Here is a 13,206-nt window from a genome sequence, read left to right on the forward strand (position 1 = left end):
TTTGAAATTTTTTTTTTTTTTATGCTGAAACACACTGATGAAAAGCTTTTCGAATGACCTGATAAACGACTTTTAAAATGATTGAAGGAGTTTTCGGATGGTCAAAGCACTTAGGTAATATTTGTCATAAAAGGTTAAAAACTTAAGTCATTTTAGGAAAGCCAATAGCATGTGCTTTTTTGAAAGTCCATGATACAAGTACTCACTTGCATAAGTGCCTTATAGAGAAACATTTTCTAAAAACCGGACTCGTTTGAGAAGTGCTTTTAAAATTGTTGAAAGCGCTTTCCATTTGACAAAACAAAACTAATAGCATTGAGATTTTAATAACAACATAGTTAATCTGGGGGGGAAAGGAGATCAATGTATGTACAACAATCCAAGGGGTCAAAACGCATCCTACACCTATGAAATTTTCGAAGTAAAATAAAGTTTAGCATACATTATACGCTTACAAATGATGCACAAGATAATAAAAAGGCTAAAATTTAAGCCATCTCTTCTCTTTTTCCTTACTGACAACCGCATTCGACGCAGACGCTTGAGCGGCCTCTGCCTGTGCCAAAGCGTTGCGAGTCTCCGTCAATTTCCTCATCGCAGCATCATAAACCACCTTCTCATTTTTGTTTCTAATTGCCATTTCTTCAAGCTTCCCAACTCGCGCCTTCAAGTCCTTCACTTCATCATCGTAAGCAACCAAAGCCCGCCTATCAACTTTCTTTCCCTCCCCTGATCCATTGCTCTGCTGCTTCTTCGCTGATTTACCATTCAAAGCTTCACCGTGCTTTGCAAGTTGGCTATTAATAAGACTAAAGACATCTGGTGTTGATTCCTCTTCTTCTTTTGCTGCTCTTGCCAGTGCTGCAAACTTCTTTTCACGCTTCCTCTTACCACCCCTGCTACGCTTCTTTCCTTGATTCTCTTTGCTTTCTTTACTCTCTTTACTCTCTTTGCCTTCACGGGTTTTGACAGCATGATCAAGAGATTGCTTTGGCGGAAGGACCTTCACGGAGATGGGATCTATAATTCCCTGGCCAGATGCACCTAGACCAGTTCCTTCAAGGTAACCCATGTTGGCCATCATCCTGGACGCTATGCCACGGGTGTGGTTCTCCCACTTTGCAAATATGGCAGTTTCTGTCTGAATACCCCTCTGGAGGATTGTGCTTTCAAGAAATCCTAAACCCTGCGGGGTTTCATCTTCATAGTCACTGGAATTAGATTGGTCAGAACTTGAATCACTTTCTTCTTCATCACTCATCTGAGCATGCTCGGACAATGTTATAGCATCCTCCCCAAGATCTGCAGAGCTTCCATCATCTCGGAATACAACTTTTCCAACCCCAAGTGCACCGTCCCATGATTCAAGTTCAGCTTCCCTCCACACACCAGTTTTACTATCTGATACTGCCCAAATATTAGACCCGACCAGTGACTGCTCCCATATTGTCGGGATATACTTTCTCAGTGAGGAAAGTGGGACATCAACTCCTGCATGCATAGGAAATGGGTGAGCATGGAGATTCTGAACTCGTTCCGAAAAGCATAAGCAGTTCTATGAAGCATAAAGGAAAAGGGTGCTTTAACTTCTGAAGCCCAGCTAGGTACGGCTACCAATCTAAAATATAGCCTGGCTATGAGCCTATGACCACCAATATCTCATACCACGCATTGTTCCAGAGGCTAATAACAATGCAAACATGGCATCAGTGGGACCATAGACAAGCTATCTGTCAATAGATAACAACATACCATGTGATAAGCGGCAGTTGGTACCAAATCGACATCGTTGTTGAAGAAAGAACTTGCAAATCTGCATTTTGATGGTTCAGCATTAGTATTTTTAAGTGGTTATATAGCCTTGGCTTATTGACTTTGAAGTGACACACCATCTCCACCAGGTTCAACCTTAAATCAAATGTGGGGCTTTATATTTGTAACCTTGTTGCTTTGGTTAAAATTAAAGTTTATACTCACGGTAGCATGTCCTCTCCAAAATCATTAAGAAAAAAGCTATAGAAACGAAAAGGAAAAGTTCACGAGATAAAAAGGGGACCAGCAAAATGTACGCACCATCATATTCTCAGATGTAGGAGTGAGGAAAGAAATCTTTGCAGAATCCGAACCCTCCAATCCAATAACCTGACCATTATACCAACGTCCATCAGTGTGACGGAACCTACATTTCGACCCAACAGGGTAACTCGGGTCCTCCAGCGGCTCCGGCTCAACATCTGTTTCTGTTAGATCAATAGTCTCCACCTTAACACCCTCATCAACATGAGCAGAACCATCTAGCACTAAATCAGCTTCTCGTAATAACCGTGCCCGTTTCAGGTTCAGCAGCCCTTCCTCGGCATCTTTAATCGCCTGAACAATCTCCTCGTGAAGCTGCGAAAACATAACCCCCAATATATGGTTTTCAAAAACCAACCTAGATTTCGATTTCGATTAAATCACCTAAAAACTTATCTTCCTAGTACATTATTAACTTGCAGAGCTAAGAGCACGATCATTCACATTTCAAAATTCATATCAATTAAGCTAATTTCAACTACAAAATCCTATCAATCTGATCCATATCAATTACAAGATAATTAACATAATAATTATTAACGGAATTTAGACAAATTTGGCAATAATATTGTACAAATTGAAGGCTTTACACGTTTATCACCAGCGCTCAGCTGGATTTTATCACAAAATCGTACTCCACCAAATGAATCGTAAAACCTAGCATTATCAACACTTTCTTTCGTGGATTTTCTCGGTAACCAAACAGAAAGTTGACTGTAAAGTAAGAGATGAGGTACCGCGAGAAGCTCGGTATTGCTGGGCTCAGAGGCTAGAGCGTCGTTAATGGTAGAGAGAGATTCTCTTTGCTCTTGCAATTGAAGCTCCAGTAGGTTCTCCAGAACCCTCTCTTCCTCGTCTGCCATGGCTGTTGTTCCGCACGCGCTAACTCTTTCTCCAACGGTGAAACCCGTGTCGGTATATAAACTGAAAAAGAACTCGGACTCCTCCAATGGGCCAACTGTACATATATTTGGAATTAAGCCCAAGTAGAGTATTTTTGCACCCCTTGGGGCCCATTGAGCCCAACTATCTCGGACGCGTTCGACAACTCACAAGAGACGCGAGAGAGGTTCTCGAGTAGGAAACCAGATTGGGGTTGATGAGAGGGAAGACGAGGTCAAAGTGGGGGTGGAGAGATTTTTCGGTGTGCGGGGAATACCGCCTACTACACTAATTGTAATAATAAAAATGGTTAAAATATTTACAAAGAAATTCTCAACCAATTGTATTATAACACTTAGTGTACATGGCTAAAATTTCTCCTAAGGGTGGTGTATGTGATGTTTTTGTGTATGGAGTCCGCACAAACACCGAACTTCAGAATTTCTCTTAATACAAGTAGGGCTCGTTTGGATGTATTTTTAAAATGTCTGAAAGCGCTTTTAGATAAAATGTTTTTGAGTTCCAAAAGCACTTTAAGTGTTTTTTGCAAGAAGCACAAGTTATGTGTTTTTTCCATGAAACACTTTAAGTGCTTTTCCAGGATTTACTTGCATTTTTACTAAAGATTGCTTCCAAAAACTTTTTCACCAAAATTGCTTTCAATTATTTTAAAAGCACATCCAAACGAAGTAGTAAGCTCTACAGAAGCCTCTTATATGTGGGTTCCACCTCAATTAGAAAGTCGTCCAACTTCTCCCTAACCTCAAATTCAACACCCCATAAAGTGGTATATGTTTGTAATGAGTTTGATACTTCGTGGCTTAAAACCGTTCATTGTTTGATACAAAAAAAATACTACAAAAGCTAAAATAGGGCCTAATGTACAGTTATTTTGTCATGGGCCATAATGAGGTGAAATTGGGCCCTTTTCTCCGAGAAATTAAAATTCAAACCCGCGAAGCAAGTTCAGAGTCGGTTGGCGCGGGTAAACTGGTTTCCCATTACTGCACAGTGAGCAGAAAACCCTAGGAGAGAGACAGTGAAGCTCTGAGAAAATGGGACACGTAAGCGAGCATCACGAAGCGACGGACGGCTTGGTGAAGCTGCTGACGAAGGCGAACCACGATCTGACGGTGGTTCAGCACCGGCTCGAGAGGGAGTTCCAGCAAATCTACCCGGATAATGCGAACCCGATGAAGCTGGTTTCGAGGATAAAGAAGATTCAAGAAGAATTGTCGACTTTGGAAGATCAGTGCCGCGAACTTCTTTCCGCCAAACAGGTAATTTTCAAATTTCTTTAGATAAAATTGGGAAAATTTAGTTTTTAATTTTGATTTTTGGGTTTTGAAGGATTTGATTGATAAGGCTAGGACGACTCTGGTTGGGAACAGAAACCAATTGCAGCGGATGGAGGCATCGATGGGAGTTTTCGCCGACGCTGATTCGGATGATTCTGCTTTTGCTAACTTCAACCAGGTTAATTTCTTTTGGGTACATTTCATTTTCATAAATGAAAATATTGGAGCTAGCACATATAGATTGATAGTTAGAGTGGATCGAAATTTCGTGAATCGGTCATTACACTTTACGTGATTTCTATGCCGGAATGCTGGTGAATGCTGTGTTTAATTTCCAAGAAATCGAAGCTGAGGATACGGTTTTTTTCCCTTTGCAATGGTAATAGAATTGTGGATTGTTGTAATCTGTGATTACGTATTTGTGTTGTTTGCTGTTGTTGGAAATACCTACGTGAACGGTTGTCTAGTTTTCCAGATGGTGTTTTGAGTGTCTGCACCATTTTCCAGCAAGCAACCAACATTAAAATCTATGGCTCGGCAATGTTTCTAATTATATGCCCGTGCAAAGATATTCTGCAGGTAGCTTTGTAGCGGAACTATGCCTTGCTATATTCAGGATCCAGTCACTTCACCTTTCTTACATTTTTTTGGTCTCATACTTAAAACATAAATTTATGACCATATTGATCTCTTATGCAGGTCATTGATGAGTGGACGGTTCAAGTCAGATCAAAAACGGGTAACCTCTTACTATTAACGCTGTAATTACTGGTGGGAGGAAATTGATGATGCCGCTGGGTGTAAATATCAGTACTTAGTCAGTAATTAGGGACGGGGTATCAAAATTGGTCCTATTTGTTTCTGTAGAATAAGGAACAGAAGGAATTCTCCACAGCGTGTTCAACTTTTTCATTAACTATGGATTTGTCAATGTTGGTAGTTGCCTAGCTCTTGCAGTGAAACATTGTTTTTGGAGAGATGCAAAAACTCGAGAAATGAATGCCTTTAGTTGATATAGAGTTGTATAGAGTTTTAGAACGGATCTTGATAAAGCGTTGTTGGTGCAGGGGATGAGAACCGGGATTCTGATTCAGAGGATATCAACCAGTTTCTCTTTTCGGCTATAGTCTAAGGCAACTGCTCTTCTTCCATGAGGTTATTTGTTCATGTCTATATCCGATTACATTTGCATTGAACATACATTTTATTGGAAGTATAGAAAAGAACGTGTTTTCATTTCTTTTGAAAATACCATCTCGAAATCAATCTGTTCCGGATGTGTTCTCTTGTACATGAGAAGATTTTGCGTTAATACCTGATGTTGCGTAGGTGATCAGTATTATACACAGAATCGATGAGGACATGCAAAACTTCGTGCAACTGATGGAGGCAATGACAATTTTACATTCTGGAAACTAAGATGAACAAGGTAAACTGGTAAAGGGTGATGTTTAAAAGAATATGTAACTTTCATAACTTGAATGAAGAAGAATTGTTACAACATGAATAAGATGTTACTACAATTTGTATAGCGGCTTTGACGGTTGAAGCTTTCCAAGAGCAGGGATCTCTTTCAAGCAAAGCTGCTACTTGGAAACAGGAGGCTGTCCTAACCACTTGGCACGAAAGCCTGTTCCTTTACAGTCGGAACATCGCATTGATCCCTGGAGAAACACGAGATAGCCGGGTTTTTGTTATACACTATTTATAGCAGAAAATGCAAATGCAGATCGGAAATTGAAGACGATAGCAAGAATCACCAACAGGCTCCGTGAAGATTTTACTCACCTTACCGGTACAAATAACACAACTTGTACTTTTCGAAGAGACCTGGCAGAGCATGTTATCGCCGAGAATAAAGAAGCCTGTTCCGGCACACCATTTGCATTCGATATGACCATTTGAGTTGCAAGAAGAACAAGCAATAGGCCTTGGTTGCTGCAAGTAGCGAAAACATCGAAGATTTAGACAACAATCAATGGATTTGACATTGTGTGGGTGACTTTGAATGTTCCAAGGATGTCGAACTCTAATCTGCGCGCGTCAACCCTTCACAGTGCAATCTTCAAAATTCATTAACCACATAATACCTCTAATTGGATTAGTACTCCTGTCACCTGTGGTGATAAGGTAATCGAAAGATGGCCAATTAGGATTGGTGAAGTTTGCTAGCATTTAAGCTGAAAATAGGTAGTTGGAAGATAGCCAATTATGATTTAAACTCGTGGTGAAGTCTGCTAGAATTTAAGCTGAAAATTGAAAGTTCCATCAATTTGTTGTTAATTTTTAGCGCATGAGTCTTACATGTAAGGCTAAAAAGATGAAGTTAGCCTCATGTGATAACAATTAACTGGATAGGTCACGTGGTAACAATTAACGGAGAGTTGATGGAACTTTTAATTTTGGATCTAAATCTTAACGGACTTCTCCACAAAGGTATACAAATGTTTTTACCATAGGAATTATCTTTCGACTACTTTATGACCACGAGAACTAATAATCCACTTAGGCCTACCAGATAAACATCCATCTTTCCATACAGTCCCATGCAGGCAACAAGTATTTCGGTTATAATTTGCGACAGTACCTTCTCGTAAACTAAACCAAATTCTACCCATAGATTATCCATCCATTGCACCAAAAACAGCTAAAATTCAACTTAAATGATCTCCGCACTCGTTTTTTTTCTCTCTTTTTTCCTAGTCGTTGAATTGAGTAAATCAAACGAGAATTGAACTATAAAACAAATGAAAAAGTGCATAACCTACATTTCATCAAGATTCAATCCAAAATTTTCACTCCGTTAGGGTTTTGGGTGAGACCATAAAATATCATATTCTAAACAAAAACCAAAGACAATCAATCAGATTCGAAGTACCATAGAGATTAACTCGGTTAATAAGAATTACCTTAGAGATTAACCATGCTTTTTCCATGCGATTAGCGAAATTAGACGAACCTTCATACGAATCCACAGCTGAAGCTCGCACGCCGCAAACCCTTCGGAGGGCCCTCGTGCTTGTACCGTAAAGTACAACAGCCCCGGCACGATTTAGAGCTCCCGATGACGATAGAAAACCGTCGTTTGGAATCGGTCTGGCCACAATCGACGGCCTGCAGGACACAGAGCTCGCCATTTTACACGTCTTCTTCTTCAAAAGTTCGGGAATCTAGAGAGAGAGAATTTTGATTTTGTTTTTGTTTACGTGGAGGTGTTTTTAATCGTTTTCTTGTGGACCAAAACCAACCAAAATTTTCCCTCCTTTTTTTGATGAAAACAAGGTGTCCAGCCCACTTTCTTGAATTGGTCTGTGGACTTTGAACCCGGATTTAAAATGGGTCGTAATCAAATTTACGATTTCGAGCTTGATTCGATTACGGCACATGTATTTACTTAATATATAAATTATTTAACAATATATATTCAACAAATATATGTATCGTAGTCAGTCTCATGTATATTTTTTTTTCTTTTTTCAAATCGTGCTGCGATTATTTGTTTTCAGGATCAAATATTATCGATATATTAATTAATGTGTTTTTATTGTTTATATCGGAGATAATTGTACTGTGAAACTGTCATAATCTTAACTCATTAACATGTTATCTTTTCAATTGTTATATCAATAGTTTCTTTATTAATCTCAATCTTCTTCTTTCTGATAGTAATTATATTAATTATCTAATTACAAAGTGATTAAGAGCGTTTGCTATTGCGTCGAATATCATTTGTATGAAAGGATCAATAACACTTGTATGAAAGGAATGAGGGTTTTCTTGAATAAATATTTAAACTTGGATTATATTTTTCCATTTTTTTTCTTGTGGCTTCAAAGTTGTTGCCTAATACTAGCCAATAAACAAAACAAATTAATTATGTGTGTATCTGCAAACACAATAATATGTTTTACTTATTTTCTGTGCCGTTTTTTGGGAACTATTTCATGCGTACGTTGAGAAGGAATATGATTCGCGTTCCCTTGTCTAATCAAACAAAATTATCAATATAATTTGGAATCAAACCTTACGAATTGTGTTGTTGGCCTAATTTAAAACTTTAGACGACACATATTGGTATCTATCTCTCTTTGTGATGTCATTGACATTGAAGATTAAGATGGAGAAGTACCAAGAAAATGCTTATAATGTGCATCCTGTGTAAGAGGATATGCTAAAAGTCCTTAAATGCTATGTGTGTATATATATATGGATGGATATGTGACACCATTTGTCTACACAATTTTTAATGCACGTCTTTTGTTGGACCCGTTTTGTAATGTATTTCAACTATCAGAACGGTCTATCTTTTAGGTATTTTCTAAAAAATTATGTCTACCAAAAATCACCAAATCTGAAACCATACAACTGTTGGATTAGTAAGGGTTGATGGTTTCCTTGTAGAGCCGTATTCGTCCATTTCTTCACTAGTAATGAATGTTTTTATGGTTTTGGATTTGTCTAATTTTACAAGGATGATGTATGAATGATGTTCTAAAATATAGACGATTCAAATAATTAAAATATTTTACAAAGTAGGCTCAACATAAACATGCGTCAAAAGTTGTGTAAAACAAGTCATCCCACCTACTGAAATTACAAAGACCACATCCTTTGTAAAGCTAATTGATATTTAGGATGCAAATGGTGGTAAGCAATTTTCAAGACTTTGACATCAATGTAGTTTCATTGTCATAGCAAGAGATAAGTCTAACCTACTGTGTCTACTTTCCTCCTTGGCTCCAACCTCCCTTTTATTTATTTCCTTTATTTTGTGCGTATGCGTGTTTGATTGAATATTCCAAACCAGCGGTCCGAACATAAGGCAATCCAGGCAAAACTCATAATTTAGTAACCTAAAGTTTCACAACACCCATGACTCAGCCAATGAATCCTGTGTCAATATTGCAAAAAGCACCAAGTCAATTTACTTTTTCTTTATGGTAATATTAGGGAGATCAAATTTCTAAACTAAATCTTTGTAAACCAAATGATGTAGATGTTGATGATTTGATTATTACTTAAGTGTTGATTAATGTGCTTATTTTCTATTGATGACACATCATTTAGTTTGCAAATTTGATTTAAAAATTTAATCTTCCCAACATTATCCTTTTTTTCGTTCCTAGCTCCTTGGTCTCACACAGTACATTATGCTTGAGGTAAGAATTAGAGGGTTTAGAACACGTTGCAGACAAGTTTTTCCTTCAAATGATGATCCGATCCGATGCATTATCATTCAAACAAATGTGAGAGGTAAAAAGATAGTACAAATAACAAGGTCTAGGGTTTTCACAATTTTTTTTATAGGAAGTCGCTTTTGCACATCTTTTTTCTCCGCAATATTTTTTCGGTTTTTCGTTTTTTTTTCTTTTTTCTTTTTGTCAAATGATAGATTTTGTTAGATTAAATGTTAGATTAGTCATCGAAGGAGTTTGAACCCACGCCGTCATGTAAAAACTTGACTCATTTCCACCACTGTAGTAAAAGCCGCTTGCCAATTTTTCGTATTTGGATTGAATAGTAAATGAGAAAAGAGTGCGAAAATTATAATATAAAATAATATGTATGAAATGGTTAAACTATCCCCATAATTAACGACATTCACCCAATAGGCCAATAGTAGTATGAAAAGTCCCCTACACCCCAAACCCAAAGTCACCATTATAAAGATCCTACTCTTTTAAACCCTACTCTCTCCATCCATATCACACACGCTCCCCTCTCTCCCAAACTCCCAACAAAGCAAAGCCCATGAATTACATTACTTATCTTTACTAATCTCTCTCTCTCTCTCTCTCTCTCTCTCTCTCTCTCTCTCTAAAAATGGAAAGACATCATCACTCACAACAAAGCAACAGCAACCTCTGCTCGCCAACATCGCCACCCACGACCTTTGTTCAGGCAGACACAAACAACTTCAGAGACCTCGTCCAGAAGCTGACAGGCTTATCCGGGGACTCGGAAAAACTCCCCATCACACACCCAGCAAGGCACTACCCTAAAGCACCCACAAGTCCCGGTGACCCCACCGGCCCTCGCCGGTCACCGTTCAAGCTGCAAGAGCGAAGACACACCATGAGAAAACTCGAGATTAAGCTTAGTCTCGCAACCCTACACGGCTCTCAGCCGTTTCCGAGTCCCGTCACCCCACTCGGGTTCGAGTCTTTTTCATTCCCGAGTTCTGGTTCCGAGTCGCCGTCGTCTCCAGCAGCGGTGGCCGAGGAGGAGAAGGCAATTGCGGAGAAGGGGTTTTATTTGCACCCTTCGCCGCTCAGTACTCCCAGAGGGGCCGAGCCGCCGGAGTTGCTACCCCTGTTTCCGCTGAGTTCACCCAGTAATAGTGATCACAAGTCTCTGCAGTCACCCTAAATATTAAATAATTAAGCTTACATATCAAAATTCTGTTGACCAAAATATATATGTATTTCCTTCCGCCGCTTGATTTTTTGGGAATTTTGTAAATACCAATATATTATCATATATGTGTGTGAGACTTTTCTGTTCGTCGTGCATGCGAGGTTGAATGAAGTTTTTGGCTTTGAATCATTTTTTGTTTAATATATAGACGAGCTGTGACTATCAACTGAAATTATGACAAATTATATATCGATTTTATTTACTAAGTCATCAGTTATTATTAGGAAATAATTTATGTTAGTCATTTTTTTTCCCACACATGTTAATTTTTGTTCTTTGATTCTACTTTATTTTTTCACTCGTTACTAATCTACTACAAGACCGGTGCAACGAAATATGCTACTCGGTAAATATTATAAACTGATCAATCACATAATCTGTAAAAAAATTGCAATGATGCAGACCCATTTTATTTTTATAATAGTTTATAAAAACGAATTTTATTTTTATAATATTTTATAAAAACGAAATCCAACCCTAATCATTGCCACTTAACTAAGCAAAACTTCGAGCTTTAGTAGTCATGGCCGTCCGATGCCTGGGAACGGGATACTCAACGGTGGTGATCATTTCCCGCCGGGGGCTAGTTTGGTAGATTTACGGTATGAAACCGACCAATGCATGGTTTCTTCAGTTCACATGAACACGTCTCTTTTGGTGTACTTATGGACCGCGATTAAGACCAACACCGCTCAATCATTGTTTCTGGTTGCTTTAATTTTGCTAGAATTTCGTTTTATGAAAAGTAGAAGTAAATTGACCAATAAAAAAGTAGAAGTAAATGAAAGTTGAGTTGAAAAAAATGCTCAAGAAAGGCACATAATTATTACTTAAATCGTGGAGCAAAACAGAATTTCGTGACAGTTTTTAACACAAGCATATTAAACTATAAGAATAATTGATCTATATATACACACACACGAGATTCTACATTAAATTCATTTAAAATATTGAGAAAAAAAATTCGAACTTAAGTTCAGAGTAAAAACTATTGCTCTAACCAACTTATCTAAGTTTATATCAACTACAATTTACACGTTTAATCTACAACTTTTCGGAGGTTTTTGTCAAATTAAACGCGGTATTAGACTAGAATATGTAGTAGTGATATTGATATTGAATTTTGTCAAGGTCTAAAATGATTGGGAGATTTCACACTCTTGTCTGCTCAGTGCTTCTTCTTACCTATTTCTCTGTCTCACATAATCTTTCATGCTTGTACGTTTTTGCCATTTTGATTGGGTTTTTGACAGTTTCTGTTTCCTTTCACATGCATTTTTCTAAGAGAACTTTCTTGTTGATGATTAGATTCTCTCTCACAAATCATAAACCAAGTGGTCAATGAATCATTGTCCTCTTTCTTTTCTCATGAAATTAGGTCGTTTCTTTTGCTCAATTGTCAATGAATTCATAATAAACCTGTCTAACTTTCTATAAATCCTCATATGATTAGCAAAAGTAATGTAAGGTAGATCAACTTTTTAGACCATATTAACATAGGGTCCTTTTGACCTCGATAGGCCTAAAGGAACACAAATCCAAAGGAAAGTCAAGGCCCAATGAGCATGAAAATGTGAAGCCAAGCACTTCAAGGAACCCATTGCCTCTGAGTGTCTTGTTAGCAATCAAGCCGAACACTTCTCCGTAAAGTGCTTTTCGAGCACTAGATGGTAAGGTGGCTTCTGACAACTTTTAGAAATTGGGTCCTAGGAGCAGAAGGGGCAGGCCTACTCAGCCATCAACTCTAAACCATGTGGCGGCTATACGAGGTAACAAAGGCTTACGAATGGACGTAAAGGCTAACAAGTAGGGTGCTCAGGTACGAACTCCCACGAACCCCAAGGCTGAGCAAGGCGCTTATCAGCATCATCCCAAGAAAGAACACAAGTGTACTTCCGCGAATGTTGCCTCATTGCCATGTGTCGGCCAAAGAGATAAGAGACAGTTAGCAGGTCTAATATGTGCATTTCAATGCATTAAATGCAAAGGAAGTGATAGGTTCAAGCAAAAGGATTGAAGACTCAAAAAATGGCCTATATAAGGAACACTACAAGAAAATATGGCTTAGGTGGCGACAAACATGAAAAATCATCACATTTGATTATATGTGACGAAAATCCAGCGTCATTGTGTTCGTCACCTATACAGCGTCACCCATAGTCCATGTGACGAATTTTACATTCGCCACATATTTTTAGTATTTGTGATGCCAAATTCGTCACTTAATAACTTTAACTATGACAAAATAAGCGTCACAAAATACAAAAGTCAGTGACCTATAAGTTCGTTACATAACAAATGTATAAGTGAGGAATTTATCATCACCCAATTTGATCCTAGAATGCTATGGCTGAGGATAAGTGAGACTGAAAGCGTCACATATTCCTTTGACATGTGGCGCAATTTGTGTCACATCACTACTACAAAAGGGCCTTATAGTGTCAGTTGTTGCGTCGGTTTAATATAATATAGTGGCGCACAAGAGAGTTGCGACACCCACTAAATATAACGTCGGATTTACAAAGCCTGCTTC

General features: G+C 38.3%; 4 protein-coding genes across 13 annotated transcripts; 2 read left to right on the forward strand and 2 right to left on the reverse strand.

The window, feature by feature from the left end:
• Window positions 1-315: 315 nt before the first annotated feature.
• Window positions 316-2,967, reverse strand: LOC126633162 (zinc finger CCCH domain-containing protein 22). The gene is made up of 4 exons (XM_050303715.1): window positions 2,814-2,967; window positions 2,074-2,391; window positions 1,753-1,813; window positions 316-1,491 (listed from the first exon to the last, which is right to left on the reverse strand). Exons 1-4 carry the CDS (start codon window positions 2,937-2,939, stop codon window positions 482-484), a joined length of 1,515 nt encoding a protein of 504 aa, XP_050159672.1. The 5' UTR covers window positions 2,940-2,967; the 3' UTR covers window positions 316-481.
• Window positions 2,968-3,924: 957 nt separating this feature from the next.
• LOC126633401 (uncharacterized) lies at window positions 3,925-6,289 on the forward strand. Of its 9 annotated transcripts, none has more exons than XR_007627048.1 (6): window positions 3,925-4,238; window positions 4,309-4,434; window positions 4,956-4,995; window positions 5,324-5,411; window positions 5,586-5,685; window positions 5,789-6,289. XR_007627048.1 is itself a non-coding variant. In XM_050303988.1 (5 exons), exons 1-4 carry the CDS (start codon window positions 4,014-4,016, stop codon window positions 5,386-5,388), a joined length of 456 nt encoding a protein of 151 aa, XP_050159945.1. In that variant the 5' UTR covers window positions 3,925-4,013; the 3' UTR covers window positions 5,389-5,411; window positions 5,586-6,289. The 9 variants fall into 9 exon arrangements, 4 of the variants coding, with proteins under 4 accessions (XP_050159945.1, XP_050159946.1, XP_050159944.1 ...); XR_007627051.1 differs by having other exon boundaries at window positions 5,821-6,289; XR_007627052.1 differs by having other exon boundaries at window positions 5,594-5,685; window positions 5,821-6,289.
• LOC126633400 (uncharacterized) lies at window positions 5,707-7,469 on the reverse strand. Of its 2 annotated transcripts, XM_050303986.1 has the most exons (3): window positions 7,166-7,467; window positions 6,045-6,194; window positions 5,707-5,920 (listed from the first exon to the last, which is right to left on the reverse strand). In XM_050303986.1, exons 1-3 carry the CDS (start codon window positions 7,391-7,393, stop codon window positions 5,843-5,845), a joined length of 456 nt encoding a protein of 151 aa, XP_050159943.1. In that variant the 5' UTR covers window positions 7,394-7,467; the 3' UTR covers window positions 5,707-5,842. The 2 variants fall into 2 exon arrangements, with proteins under 2 accessions (XP_050159943.1, XP_050159942.1); XM_050303985.1 differs by having other exon boundaries at window positions 5,707-6,194; window positions 7,166-7,469.
• Window positions 7,470-9,962: 2,493 nt separating this feature from the next.
• On the forward strand, window positions 9,963-10,802 carry LOC126631077 (VQ motif-containing protein 11-like). The gene has a single exon (XM_050301239.1). The coding sequence runs from the start codon at window positions 10,080-10,082 to the stop codon at window positions 10,623-10,625; it is 546 nt and encodes a 181-aa protein (XP_050157196.1). The 5' UTR covers window positions 9,963-10,079; the 3' UTR covers window positions 10,626-10,802.
• Window positions 10,803-13,206: the final 2,404 nt, after the last annotated feature.

This window comes from Malus sylvestris, chromosome 8 (genome assembly GCF_916048215.2).
Source record: "Malus sylvestris chromosome 8, drMalSylv7.2, whole genome shotgun sequence".
Lineage (NCBI taxonomy): Eukaryota > Viridiplantae > Streptophyta > Magnoliopsida > Rosales > Rosaceae > Malus > Malus sylvestris.